A 15,254-nucleotide genomic window follows, 5' to 3' on the forward strand; every position below is an offset into this window, starting at 1 on the left:
TAAAATGTCATGTTAGCTAATTAGGCATGCATATTCCCTTTCTCAACAAAGAGAAATAACCAATTACTGTGCCCTTTTTTCTTTTAATGAAACACTCATAGTGTCCCATTCATTTCAGATGACACAGTTATACATCCATTTTTAAAATGGCCAAGGCACTAAAAATTCTTTCACAAAGCTGCGGTTCTCTCATGGCCGGAACAGAAATACACCACATCATATTTTGTTGAGCATGTGGATACTGTATATATACAATGTGGGTGCATCAAGATTTTAAGCTACTGCAACCTACTAAATTCATAAGCCTAAAAAAAACAAAAAAAAAACATACAGATTAAATTAAAACACATTTGTAACACAAACTTCATTTATTAGTATGCTAAAATTCTTCAGCAATATATTCTCTTGCATTGATCAGTGGACAAAAAATCCTCATTCTCAGATACATGAGATGCAGCACACACCTGCTAGGGACCCTTTGGATTTGTCAATACCCCAGCTTGGAAAACGGCTACACTCCAAAGAGCCCTGCAGTCCCTTTGGATAACTCTGGATAGATTTGTACATGTCTGTCTTGCTGTTTCTTTCTGGAGACAGTTAAGAGCTGGACGCCTCGGTGCTTCGACTTGGGATCGGCTTTTGAAGAAAATGCTGTAAGGCTTGTGCTACTTTCTCAGGACAGATGTTATAAACTGGGTGAGTAGGGGCCTGTTAAAACAAACAAAATGTGTAAAAGGTGTAAATAACTGATTTTAGAGCATTATCTGAGTAATAAATTAAAAATATATAGCATTTAATATAAAGATATATTGGTAAATCCTATATCAGTTTAATGCTCACTGAAACACACTGGGTAGTGGGTCAACATAACCAAACCAGATGCTTTGAACAACTGTTTGCTTGTTTAAGCTCCTCCTGCTCTGCTTCTCCAAAAAAGCTGATGAGAGGTAGTAGAGTAGGAGAAGCCCATGCAGCACAGCCTTCATTAGATAAGTGATGAAGTCCACAATGAGTCACAAGACCACAGTAGGGAGGTCAACCAGATTGCTAAAGTATCCCCAAATGCTGCTCCATGTATGAGTTACAAAATTTCATCAATAAACATTTACTCCAATATGGATGTGATCACTACCTCTTTTGTACAATGTCACATGCTGCCACTTTAGTTACTAAACTTCAGACACAGATAATAAAATTCGACTATTTCCTTTAAGCCCCTGGAGTCTTTGTGATATGGGAAAACCAGCTTCTCCTCAACAAATACACTATAAACTCGAACCTCTTTTTAGAATATTCATGACCACAGTATGATCTGCAAGGAAGTCTCCTGCAAGTAACTATTGCTTGTGTACTTCTATCAGCTACAGTGTAAGCAGTACAATACAACTTACACAAATACATATAACTATGATTTCAACTTATCCAATTAAAACTGTATTGAAAGCCAGCATACTTTTGTGGCTCCAAGAACACCAAACTGTCTCATATGACACTTGAAGATAAATTCCAATTGTCGATTTATCCATTTTCAAAACTGATTATGAAGGCCACCACAAACAATTAATCAACTAAGCAAGAGAGACAAAAAAAAAACTAGTCCTGTATAAGGCAAGAGTCCAATACAGGTGACTTCAAAATCTAGTAAATTTTGAGATGGAATAAAGCTGACTATGTCTGTTTGGAAGGCATGAGGAAACTCAACCAACTACACACGGAATAAAAAAATGCAGTCAAGACACGAATGCATGGAGTTGGCAAAATTATATGCTGGGTCACCCAAATCAAAATATACATACATCAGTCTCTTTCCTCAATGACTCAGTTTGCAGATTTTCCAAACACTTGCCACAGAAGTGAATATTTTTTGAAGTGACGTTTATGTTTGACTTATAGGGAAATATAATTATTAGTAGGGCTGGTGATTAATTGCCGTTAACAAGTTAAAAAATTCTGAAACTCAATTTTTGAACGCAATCCCTAATTGCATTAATTTGATCCCATTATTATGACCACACTTCACATGTTATTGAAGCAGTGCAACTGAATCTATTAACAGAAGTCTATTAACAGTAGTATCAGATCACAACTACAAAGTAATTTCAGTTCATCTGACTACCTGAACTGCATCTGCTTCTCTCACCTTCCACTGACCCTATACTAAATTCCTACTTTTATAATCTTGTCCCTCTATCAGAGCCCTTGTTACCCATTTCCCTGTCAAGCATGCAAACATTTCTTTATAAAGGCCAGTTAACCTCTTTCATGGGTGCTTGACATCTCCTGGCTCCAACGTAGCTCTTCCCACCCCTGCCAAAGTGCCCTTTTTAATTTCCATCTGGCACACTTCAATAAAGCCGGAAAAGCACACACTCTTCAAAACATTGCCAGTTTTCCCCTTCTTGCCATTTTCAATCCAGCTCCAGGAAGCAAGTAAGCAACTCTAAATGAAGTGAACGGGTGGCAGAAGACATATCCTCCTGAGGGTCCTTTGAGCAGAGATAACTTTCTTGGAGGTGTGAGGACAGTGTTGAGGTTGACATCATCCTACACCCCTTTATGTGCTCCAGAAAGGATGTGGGCAAGTACTATTTCATTTTAAAAGCTGAAAACTAACAGGGCATGTTTACACTTTATTTAGCTGGACAACAAGAGAAAACTTTACATCAAGGCAGAAAGCTGGCAAGGTCAGCTATAATACTAAACTTGTTTGCACAGAAATATTGTCTTTTTTGGCAAAGACATTGTCTGCTGGCTGCTTAAAATTATACATGCATGTGCTCTGGCCACCTTGTGACAGCTAATGAAGAAAAAGTGCATAATGTGCAGTCAAGTGAAAAGAACTGAACAAAAGTTACTAGCATGCATTTAATATTGCATGTGCCGAGAGGCAAATGCAATTAGCCCAATTCTAGTTAACAGGGAGCCAATGATAATGGCAAAGAGCACTGGGTGCAGAGGCAAGAAGCAAATGCCGCTCTTTTGCAGGGCTCATTCACACAGACAATTAGAAAAGAGTGTGCTGCGGGCAATCCAGTAAAACAAACCTACAGATAAAAATATCTGTTCAGTTTTAATCCAGTTATTGTTATAGATATTTTGAAGCAGCGTGAACTGGTAATGCAGCGGCTAATGTTCATAACATGAACCTTTGGGAGCTTGTTCCGAGGATTGAAAAATGGGGTGCATGTTATTTACTTTACATCGTCTGAAGGACTAAACATATTTTCTTAATTAAGAAGTAGTTGACCACTACATTTCAATTTAAAATATACTATTTCTACTGTACCCAATGCTGGAACTGACATCCTTAAAAGAAATAAAAATTAAAATAATGAGCTCTAAAAGGTGCACAACAAAATGAATATTACTGAATCCTGCTTTATGTTATCATACTGACCTGGAGTAATGAGGCCGGAGCAGTTCTCGGACGCAATGTGCTGTGGGCGTTTCCTCACTTATGTGCACGGGGGCACATCCATAATTGATGCCAGGAACTGCTAATCGCCACACCTGTGCCACCTCCCCTTTATATACAATAGGAGCGCGAGTTGGGTGTAGGGAAAAGAAAGAAAAAAAAAATTCGGAAAAGAACTGGGGTTAGTGGAGGAAGAGGAGAAAATGGGAAGCTGAAAGCCGGTGTGTGCGTGAGTGAGTGAGCGCCGGCTCACTCTATTAACAGGCAGCTGGGCTAAGAGCCCCTGCAGAGCATTTGGCCGGCACTCTGGGGTGCAGAAAGTAGTGGTCGCTCCTACTAAGCGCTTCAGAGGAGCAGGAGTGGCCAGAAGAAGGTTGGCTCGCCGTGGAAGGCAACAGGAATTGGAGGCATGGGAATTAGAAGCCCCAATGTGAGCGCCCTGATTTCTGGGGATCCCAAGTCTCAGTCTGGCGGAGCTAAATGAAGCCAGGGATTGGGAAGCTTCCAGACCAGTAGGAGAAGTCAGTTGCAGGTAGGGCGACTCCTATGATACAAGGTCCGGAAGGGAGAAGCAGGGGAGCCGCCAGGTAGAAAGAAGGCACCAGGTTTTGTTTTAAAGGACTGCTTCCAGCCATTGTATTTTAATCTCATCTTTAATGGATAATTTTAACCTCTACGTGTTTTTATGGATTTGTTTATTAACCTTGTGATACACTGCACTTTATTTGACGCTGGTTTTGTTGTTTTTAAATAAAAGCACTTTTGCACTTTTACACCTTTCCCCTTGCTTTGTTGGTGTTCTCATTGTCCAGCTCATCTGGTCATGTTAACGATGGTGTTGGGTCCAAGAACTTTTCAAAAATGGAGAAGGGAGCATGAAGCTTGAACCCACATCATCACAAAGGAGTAATAATTAACATTGGTTTTTTTATTTGTTCAAGAACATTTTTTTTATTTTAATTACAAGTGTGTGTTTCATATCTCTATTAGAAGGAAAAGTAACACAAAATTAAGGCAGTTAGTAACACATTACATTTTATAACAAGTAATATTACATACTCTGTTATATTACTCATTACTTACAAAAAAAAAAAAAAAACTAAGGTGCTTTTAAAAGTAATGTTTGCAGACACTGGTCTATTGTGGATATTTGCTTTCCATATCTGGATATGATGTTGATAAAAATAGAGAGCCTTATTTGATTAACCAGTAAGCAACTAGCAGAACAGCCAATATCAGAATAGCCAGAACAATTGACAGAACAAATAAAGTGCTAAAGTAATTTGAGCTGTTCACTGATTCATGTTTCACTGTATATTCAATTATTTTTGTTACACAAAACTGTTTAATAAACTGGAATAATTAAATATACTCATGCAAATAATTATTTAAACATTTTGGTATGAGAAAGTAATCAAGAGCTATTTCTGCTTCACAGAAAAAATAGTAATACATTTGAAGGAAATATGAATAAAATATTTGATTAATAGGCAGTTGGTTTCGATTAAAAATTTCAATCATGCAATTAATTTTAAATTTTATTAATCAAACAGCAGCCCCAATTATTAGTATTATTTTTTTTATAATTGGCTGAAGCAGTTATCCAAACAGATTTACAGGTTAACAATAAATTACAAGTATTTATAGAAATTTTGTATAGTTGCCAGACATTCAGCTTAAGGGACTTGTTATTGGATCAAATAATGAGACAGAGGAAAAACTGAACAGACAACTTGGAGGTTTTAAGTGTAATGACTTTGCTATGACAGTTTCAGTCATAGTGAGCCACTACACTGGATTACTGCCATTGATATAAAGACGCACCAGTCACATTTCCTAGCGCATTTCTGCTGAAGTCCTCAGTATCAGTGTGTCAGAGAGAGGATGTGCAGCATTGGTCATAATGGCATTCCGTTTTGTCTTCATACTCTCCTTCGCTATGACCTTCAGGGAGTCCAAAGTGCGTCCCATAACTGAGCCTGCCCTTTTAATTAGCTTGTTTATTCGGTGGGCTTCTCTTGAAGCGATGTGTGCAGGTTATTTGTTATTTACATGGTTTGTGTGTTACCTCCAAGTTACCGCTCTGTCACATTGTACACTATCAATCGACTCCTTATTTCCTGTTATGAAAAAAAACATAGTAGAAGATGCTGCTTCATTACAGCTATGAAAAAGGACCAGTAAAGGAGATGTTATGAAGTTCTGTTGATATAGATTAGGCCTTTTATCTGGGAAAAGTCCATTTTTATTTATTTATTTTTAAACATGTTTGGAAATGTTTTTTACAATGTATTACTGTGATGTTAATAAGTGTACAATTTTAATGCATGTAAGAAGTGTGCTACTGCTAAAACATGCAGCCACCACATTTACTAACATGGGTTGTTCACGTTTCCCAGAAGGGGTGAAATAAGCTTGTAAAAAGGGATGCCTGCCACTTTTTATTCTTAATGGGTCCTTTAGAAATACAGTAGAGTCTGCTTTTACATCTGTTTTATATATATATATATATATATATATATATATATATATATATATATATAATAAACAAATTCAAATTTGTGACAAAATCTTGTATTGTATACTTTATTTTGCTTTAACATTTCATGGACTATGTTTCCACAAATATCCTAAGTTTATTATCAACAACAGTAAAAGGCCATGATCTTCCTCTACCAAACTTGTTCAGCTGTCCTTTCTTCATACCACAACTACACTGAACAAAGGTAGCAAACAAGGAGAAGATCACTAAATCAGCCAGCAAATGAATAAACTCCTCTTTCTCTTCAGGGTATTCCAAAGATAATAGATAAGCTACAATAACTGTTCAAATACAGCCTTGAACCTTCTCTTAATTTTTTTTGCATTGAACATTTTAATAAAACCTGAATTTAAATTTGCTCACTGAGACCAAAAAGGCCATTGGCTAAGACTAAACCCAAATTTTGCCTTGTGTTCTTATATTTCAAATACCATACACAGAATGTAACAAGACAATTTACTTTTGAACTACTTTGTAGGATCTTTTATTTTTGTAGCAGCTTTACAATTGCTACCAGAGCCATGGAAAAAAGCAGGGTGCGTTTTAAGGAAGGCTGGATTTTCACACTCAATTGCTGTCAACAGTGATCCACATTAGGAAATCACCTATTTTTTTTATAAGCAACTAACATAAAAACAGTCTGAGGTTTCAGAACATGCACTGAGAAGTGATATTTTGTATCTGCATGATAAAAGGAATACACTTCATCTTTAACAAACAATGCTGGATGAATTCACTATTTAAACTGCCAACTTCTTTAAGTTTGGTACATGCTAAGCATCTATATGCAACACTGCCTTCTTGTTTGTTATAGATGAGTGATAAATTGTGTTTAAAGTAGACACACCAGTGAAGAGGCGCCATAAAAATCAATGAATCAAAAATAAATTGCAGACCTGAATGTTTCTTTTTCAACACTAGATGGTGCTGTCAGTAAACTCTTAAAACAACATTTATATATTGTGAGATACGCCCGAACATCACCAGACTGAGACCACATCTTTATAAAAGCACACGTTTTATTTACAGTTCTCGCACAACACACAGTACTCCCACAGCACCAATCACTACCAACATGGGTCTCTTCCCCAATGTTCTTTGACCGCCTTTCCTCTCTCCACGGGAGCTTCGTCCTGCTCCCACTCCCGACCCTAGCTCCCCGACTGTAGGAAGGTGGCCCCTTTTATTCCCACCCGGATGTGCTCCAGGTGCCTGATGACACTCTTCTGGCAACACTTCCTGGTGTGGCAGAAGTGCTGCTCTTGCACCCGGAAGTACTTTGGGGTTTCCCTGGAAGAATCTTCCTCCATTTTCCCAGGTGTGGTGGAAGTGAATATTTCTAGGGTTCCATGAGGCTTGGGGCACCCCCTGGCAGAAGCCACGGGCCCCAATGGGCTTGAGCCTCCTTGCTTCTCTCCCGTGGTCCTCTCCAGCTCCAGGGCAGTTGCCCCCTCGTGGCCCGGAGGACGTATATGCCACCTATCAGTCTTTCCAGTCATCCCGGCCGGGTCTGTCCCACAATCTCCTGATAATATATAGGTGTGGTGTTATGGGTCCAAAGCTCGCTGAGCAAAGGCCATTTCTTTTTAAATAAATAATCACCACACTCGAGGCAGCATCATGGGGGGCTGCCCACATCCGTGATTGTTCCCATGGCTGATGTGCTGCAGCTGCTATGGCCCCTTGCTGTTTAAAAGTAGTGCGAGTCGGTTGGGAGAGATCGATGAAAAACGAAAAGGACGGAGGTTACAGGGAGCGAGAGAGACACACGGAGTGTGTGGTGAGCGAGCGAACAAGTGCTCGTGGGCAGCTGCAAGGAAGCTGGGTGTTAGGCCGACACCCAGGCATTGGAGTTGGAAGGCACTCCCGCTGAGCGAGCAGGTAGCGGGAGTGACCAGGGAAAGGCGGCTAGCTGCAGAAGACCGGAAAGGCAGCCAGAGTCGCGAGGCTTGGTGTTACAGTCCTTGGTGTGGGCGTCCTGGAAACTAAGGAGTCTAAGTCTCAGGCCTGGGATGAATGCCAGAATGAAGCCAGGATCGGGAGGTCTCCAGACCTGTGTGTGAGTGGAGAAGGGCAGCTGCAGGGAGCGTCTCGCCTGTTGCATGGGCCCGTATGGGAGAAGCAGGTGAGATGCCAGCATAGGAAGAGCACTGGGGTGGTTGTTGTTTTTTTAAAGACTGCTTCCTGAATGAACGTTTTAACCTCGTTTTAAAAGGATTGTTTTTTCTGTTTTTAACCTCCACATTTCTTTTATGGATTATTTATTTATTGAACTTTTTTTGAAGCACTGCACTTTATTTATTGAACACTTTGTTTTTGATTGTCTTTTAATAAAAACACTTTTGCACTTTTTTTTTTTTTACCATCCCATTGCTCAATTGTTTATTGCCTCAACTGTCTAACTCATCGGTGACATTACCAACGATGTTGGGTTCAAGGGCTCCCGAACAGCGATGGGAGCGTGGAGCAATACCCACATCGTCACAATAGGCAGTCCCCGGGTTACGTATAGGGACTGTAGGTTTGTACTTAAGTTGAATTTGTAAGTAAGTCGGAACAGGTATATTATTTTAATAAATACTATTGTTGACCAACTGTAACCAAGTGTTCTGTCAATTAATGATGGGGTTTCACCCCTCTCTTACTTTATTATTTCTACTTTATTTTCTATGGTAATGGTTTTTCGCTTCTTCACTGTATCACCAGCACTTGCATCAGATTTGTGTTTCAGAGACATTCTTGAAGGGTGAAGACAAAAGGTTAAGATGAGCTCTTCTGTACAGCACTGTACATGCTATCACAGCAGGAAGTAGTGAAACACCCCCGCTCCATCTAGCCAGGAGCAGTAGCTGCTGCAGCGGCGTAGTAGGCGGGCAGCAAACCGCCCATCAAGCCTTCGTCCTGCACGCAAGCGAAAGCTGTGGTCCTGGTGTCTATGGACCACGGGTCACTACACTGTGTGAGCAGTGAAATCGTCCACCTCCAGCCACTGCTTGCAGCATCCCAGGCCGAAAATAACGGAGTGGCAGTTACTGAAGCACATGCGTCGCAGCTGCGGCCCCGTTCGTAAGTCGGATTTCCGGAATCTGGGCTCGCTCGCACTCTCTCTCTCTATATATATATATATATATATATATATATATATATATATTCATTTAAAGAAAGTCCTTATTCCTTACAATGCATGTTCATCCATGCATCAGTTACATTTCCTGCCGCTGCAGTTCAGCGGCAACATTACTTTCATATCTCTGCAATTTTGGCCAAGTATTTGGACACACAAACACCCAACAATCAGTCATGTGAAATTTAACCTGTACACTAGTATAAACTAAAGTATCTAGATACTCCATTATGCTTTATATGTGGATTGTACATAATATGCAATTTAAACAAACTTACTGGATGCTGAAACAATTAAGTTAGTTCATTACAGAAGCCACTCATACAGTCAAATCAGAAAATCGGGTTCTTTCTCGAACTTAGCTGATGGTTGTAAATACAGCCCAGAACTTAAAGGAGTGTATAAACTGTTTAATTTAGCATCTTTTTAAAGCTTACCAAGCGGTTTTCTTCTTTGCCAACAATCAGTTCATGATGGATATCCCCGCCCCCAAAATGCTGCGCTAGAGAGAGCCCGCTTAGACAGTAGCATGTGTGGTAGAAGTCTCTAGATCTAAATTTGAAAGAAGAGACATTGCCATTAGTGGATAGTTATGTAAAAAAATTGCACGGCCATACCAAATACAAATTCACTAATGATGTTAAAGGGCTACGCTACATTACCTAAATTCAAATAAAAAATGAAAGCCAAATAAATCACACAACGTTTAGGTTTTTGAGCCTTTACCTACTTTCTTTTTAAGTTTATTTCAATGCTAAAAAATACAATTTACTATTTTGCCAATACATTACAAGGCCCAACTACCCCTAAGTTTAAACATGACATTAGTAAGACCAGTGTCCTCTAAATAACCAGCGTATAGTCTTTTCTTAGAGGCTTTTACCTCCTTGCTATAGGAATTAGTTTGGATTCTACAGCCATTTTGCTTTCCTTAAGTCTTAGCAACAGCTCAAGATGTACAGATAACTAAAATAGCATCTAACATGATTAGATGTTTGCACAGAGCCCAATGAAAATACAAAAAGGCTGGTTTGCCAAATATAAATGAATCATCAGAAGAGTCTTGCTCCTCCAGCGTCGTTTCCTTTCGATTTGTATGTATATAATCTTTCTTTGAGGAGGCCACAACACTCCACAACACAAATCTGATCCTAAAGTTTTACTACTTCTGTTTCAAATAGGAGTTCTACTAATCTTGTAGGGGTTAGTGTTTCAAAATATCCTAAACTTTACTCACAAGGTGGTTTACCACAACTCACTGCTCACCTTCAAATGATAAAAGCCCATTTTTATACCGTTAGTTTTGAATTTGTGTTGTTGAGTTTCTTTTGGAAGAACAATTCCTGTCAATGCACTCATGTGTTCATGTTAAAAATGTGGTAAATCATGAAATAACAACATGTGCCTTTGAATGCTAAATATAAAGAGAACAGAGGACACTTACTTGCCAGGCTTATCCAACAATCCGCCAGCTGGATTCTGACAACACAGAAGAATGTATTCTTGCAGAGCTTGCTGGTGGAACATCCAATTGGTCATGCTGAGAGCAGAATCACCTTTAGAGAGAAAAAAAAAAAACATAAAAAATATCTATATTACTAAACGAAGGTTGTATATATGCACGGATGGCAGAGGCCAGAAGCACCGAAAGCACACGCGCCCAGTGCCTCAGCGCCCCAGAGTCAAACCCAGCGGCTTCCCAGAGTCAGTACGTGGAGCCCAAACAACACAACACAACCTGTAAACTAAACCTCAGGTCACAATACAACCGCCGCCCGAACGCGAACACCACCGCATATACAACCTTCTTTTAGTAATGTCTGTATATATGCACGGATGGCAGAGGCCAGAAGAAAGCCATGCGCAATACAACCCCCTCCCGAACGCAAACACGCACACCACCGCATATACAACCTTCATTTAGTAATGAAGAATTCCAAGCCGGGATCAGAGGCCAGAAGCAAGCCGTGCACAATACAACTGCCGCCCGAACGCGAACGAGCACACCACCGCATATACAACCTATTGACGTTGACCAGATAAATAACCAAATGATTGGATTGCTTCCTGGAGAAAGCCACGTCTTTCTCAGTACTGACAGTGTTGATTCTGAAGATGAAACTGAGCATCTTAATTTCCCATTAGAATATTTAAATGCTATTAACCCAGCCGGATTAGCACAACACAATCTTAACCTTAAAGTAGGGACAATAGTCATGCTATTAAGAAACCTTAATACTAAACAAGATTTATGCAACAGTACACGGTTGGTCGTGAACAGCATGAGAGAAAATGTTACTGAGGCACAAGTGCTTATGGGAGCCCATACTGGCAATACTGTTTTAATTCCCAGAATTAACCTTACAAGTTCTGACTTGGTATTACCTTTTAAACTTAAACAACGCCAAATTCCTATTAAGGCTGCATTTGCCATGACGATCAACAAATCACAAGGACAAACCATGGACAAAGTAGGGATTTACCTATCTGAGCCTGTATTTGGATATGGACAACTTTATGTTGCCTTTTCAAGAGTCCGGCGTTCGTGTGACGTTAAAGTGAAGGTTTTAATTGCTCCATACCAGGGTAAGCTAATTCAAGGACAGGAAACCATCTCTACCAAAAATGTTGTTTATAAGGAAATTTTTGATTAACTATTTTGAATTTACCATTTTATTAATTTTTTGTTTCCAATTTACTTCATTTAAACCTTTGCACTCCGATATTTGTTTTACTTATAAGTGCAGTAACTCAAAGACATTTTGGACTTAAATGATATAACAATTACATTTCAATTTTAGTTTTAATAAATTGGTTAATTTTAGTACAAATATATATATATTTAATCAAATGAAAACTTTCCCAGGACACTCCCATACTCCATCATTTATTATCCCTCCAAAGATCGGAGGGAACAGAAAGTGATTGCCATTCTTGGATTTGCGATTCTTTAGACAATCAGGAGTTTACTGGTTTTGTAATAAAACAAAAAATCTAGTAGAAAAATTGACAATTTCATCAGGTAAATGAGGACAACACCCCATGACAGACATGCACTTTTCCAAAATAAAAACACCAGGAAAATATCGGCACCTTTCTACCATTCTATTAGCCTGGTATGTAGAGCACCATGTACTTACAACACAGCCAGTCTGCTTCCATTCCAACTCACTTCTGGATATATTTACAACAGGAATCAGTCAGAGCCACATCCTCTTTTATCAGTATGGGTACCACAGCATACTTGAGAAAGTGGTAAATGTTTGTTTGTTTTTTTTTTTTTTAATAAACAGAACAACACATAATAGATTAATTAGTTAATGGGTAAAATACATTCTGATAAATCTGAGGCTCGTAAAGGGAAGGGGGGGAGGTGTTGTTGATATGTTGTGCAGTTAAACCTCTTTCAAATATATAAATGTCTCCCATTCAGCACAAAAGCTTAGGCACTCTTCCATTTTTATTTTACATCAAGAGAAGTTATGCCCCTTACTTACTGAAGTTTAACTGTGAGTCAAAGGATGATCTCGCAGCATTTAGCACACAGTGACAAAAGACTACCGTTGTCATTAATTTTTTTTTTTTAATATATAAAGAAGTGAGACTTGTGCAATTGTTTTAATTCACTTTCTGTTGTGTATTCATACATACACGCACTCTACATAATTCACTGACCGCATTCATATTCCACTGCTTCCAGCCATGACTTAAATGTATTAATTTTTGTCATCATTTAACTCAGTTGGAATCCCAATTAATTTTATTGAATCGGCCCGCAATCTAGGAGTTATCTTTGACTCTAGCATGTCATTTAAAGCGCATATTACAAAGTTGTGCAAAACATGTTTCATCCATCTTAAAAATGTTAGGAAATTAAGGCGCTTTCTAAATAAACAGGATTCTGAGGAATTAATTCATGCATTTATCTCTAGTAGGATTGACTACTGCAATGCGGTGTTCACTGGCTGTTCAAACTGTTCTCTATACAGCCTCCAGTTAATCCAAAATGCTGCTGCAAGAATTATTACAAGAACAAGAAAATATGAACACATAACTCCATTTCTTAAATCCTTACACTGACTCCCGGTTAAGTTTAGGGCAGATTTCAAAATCCTCCTTTTAACATATAAAGCATTAAATGGACGAGGTGCGGCTTACTTGTCTGAACTTATCATGACTTACAAACCAGAGCGCACATTAAGATCTCAAGATGCCGGTCTGCTTAGGATTCCAAGGATTAATAAAATACCAGTGGGAGGTCGAGCTTTTAGTTACAAGGCCGCTAAACTGTGGAATGGTCTGCCTGTTTCTATAAGAGATGCCCCTTTGGGCTCAGCCATTAAATCCCGGCTGAAGACTCACTACATCAGTTTAGCATATCCTGACTAGAACTGCTGATTAACTGTACATACTGCATCTCTGTTGTTAGTCATTAGTGCTAAAACATAAGTAACATGATAGTTATAATTGAATACTAACCCTCACCTATTCTGCTTCTGTTCTCGGTACTCAAATGTGGCAATTGATGCCACGGCCCACCTGCCAAGTTGTTTGCCTGCCGATGGTAAAGTCATCCCTGATGGAGGATCGCAGGAATCATGGGAAAGAGGGGTCCTTTCATCAGATTGGCTGGCCCAGCACTGTTTCAGGCATGGAATGGCCAAATGGGGGAGGCAGCTTGATGGATGAGGTCCCCAGGACTCTAAAAATATCCAAAACTTATTATGTGATATCATCTACTGTTAAATTCTGCTCCATACTTCTAAAGTTTTTATTTTTATGCTGTATTAAGGATTTGTTCTGTTGTGTCTATTGTATTGACCCCCTTCTTTTGACACCCACTGCACGCCCTTCCTGGAAAGGGGTCTCTCTTTGAACTGCCTTTCCCAAGGTTTCTTCCATTTTTCCCTACAAGGTTTGTTTTGGGAGTTTTTCCTTGTCTTCTTAGTCAATGCTGGGGGGCTGTCAAGAGACAGGGCCTGTTAAAGCCCATTGCTGCATTTCCTGTGTGATTTTGGGCTATACAAAATTAAACGGTATTGTATTGTAAATATTGCACAAATTAGGCATTTATGCTGCAGTTATTATTTAAGGTGCCTGAAGTACAAAGGCAAAACTATTTTTAGCTGACAACAAACAGGTAACTTGTAAAACCAAAACAAATACATGAGTAAATGAGGTGTACAAACCATTTTGGAAAAGTTTTGAATGCCATCAACATCCAGTTATATTCAAGGTTATATATAACAAATGCTGGACTGACCTAGTTGCCGATTCTGTTTGCTTACACAACTCAAATAACACACTTAAGTGGCTGTGAGAGAGAACCGATCATGTAGACAGGTTTGGCTGAAGCTTCCATGACAAAGACTGCTCAATTTGATGATATTTTTTACAAGGTACAACTGATAACATGGTGTTGGAAAGAAAATCTGAGGGAAAGGGGCAAATGTGGAACAAAGTGCAGACTTCTGGATTGTGATGTCCATATACTCACTGAATACGCAAGGAAAACAAAGAAACTCTGCAGTATAAATGTCAACCTGAGGCTGGGACACAATTAAGAACAGTCTCTCAAGAACCCTACAGAGAGGAACCCTACATATGGCTTATGGTGCATAAATCCCATTTGTACCTAAAAGTGGACTTTTGCAGTTACAGTGGTGCTAGAACACAGTTAACTGTCTACTTCTTGGGCCTCTATTAGAATTTCTATCATCCTGGCATTGTTGAGACTCATTTACTTCCTCAAAGGGCAATGCTGATAAACATATATATATATATATAAAATATATAATCCAATGCCACCAGGTTGCACCTCAGACTGTCCAGGAGCTCAGTGATGCCCTGGTCCAGATCTGGGAGGAGATCCCCCACAACACCATCTGTCATCTCATTAGAAGCATGCACCGATGTTGTCAGGCATGTATACAAGAACACAGGGGCCATACAAAGTGCTGCGTACAATTTTGAGTTGCTGCAATTAAATTTTGGCAAAATGGACTAGCCTGCCACAATTTTTTCACTCTGATTTTTGGGGCGTCTTTGAATTCAGGGCTCTGTAGGTTGATCATTTTCATTTCCATCAAACGATGTGGCATCCTTTCGTTCCTAACACATTACCCAGTCTATATCAGTATAGATATCCAGGAGGATTTCTTTTTCCCATTGAG

At 39.2% G+C, this 15,254-nt stretch overlaps 1 protein-coding gene across 1 annotated transcript in view; it reads right to left on the reverse strand.

Moving 5' to 3' along the window:
• Positions 1–339: 339 nt before the first annotated feature.
• Positions 340–15,254, reverse strand: part of fntb (farnesyltransferase, CAAX box, beta) — a 60,129-nt gene continuing 45,214 nt past the window's right edge. The window contains exons 10-12 of the mRNA XM_039741147.1: positions 10,526–10,637; positions 9,519–9,633; positions 340–708 (exon numbers count right to left, since the gene is read on the reverse strand). Coding sequence (XP_039597081.1) covers positions 598–708; positions 9,519–9,633; positions 10,526–10,637 — 338 coding nt within the window. The 3' untranslated portion in view covers positions 340–597. The remainder of the gene's footprint in view (positions 709–9,518; positions 9,634–10,525; positions 10,638–15,254) is intronic.

The sequence above is a fragment of the Polypterus senegalus genome, chromosome 18 (assembly GCF_016835505.1).
Source record: "Polypterus senegalus isolate Bchr_013 chromosome 18, ASM1683550v1, whole genome shotgun sequence".
Lineage (NCBI taxonomy): Eukaryota > Metazoa > Chordata > Cladistia > Polypteriformes > Polypteridae > Polypterus > Polypterus senegalus.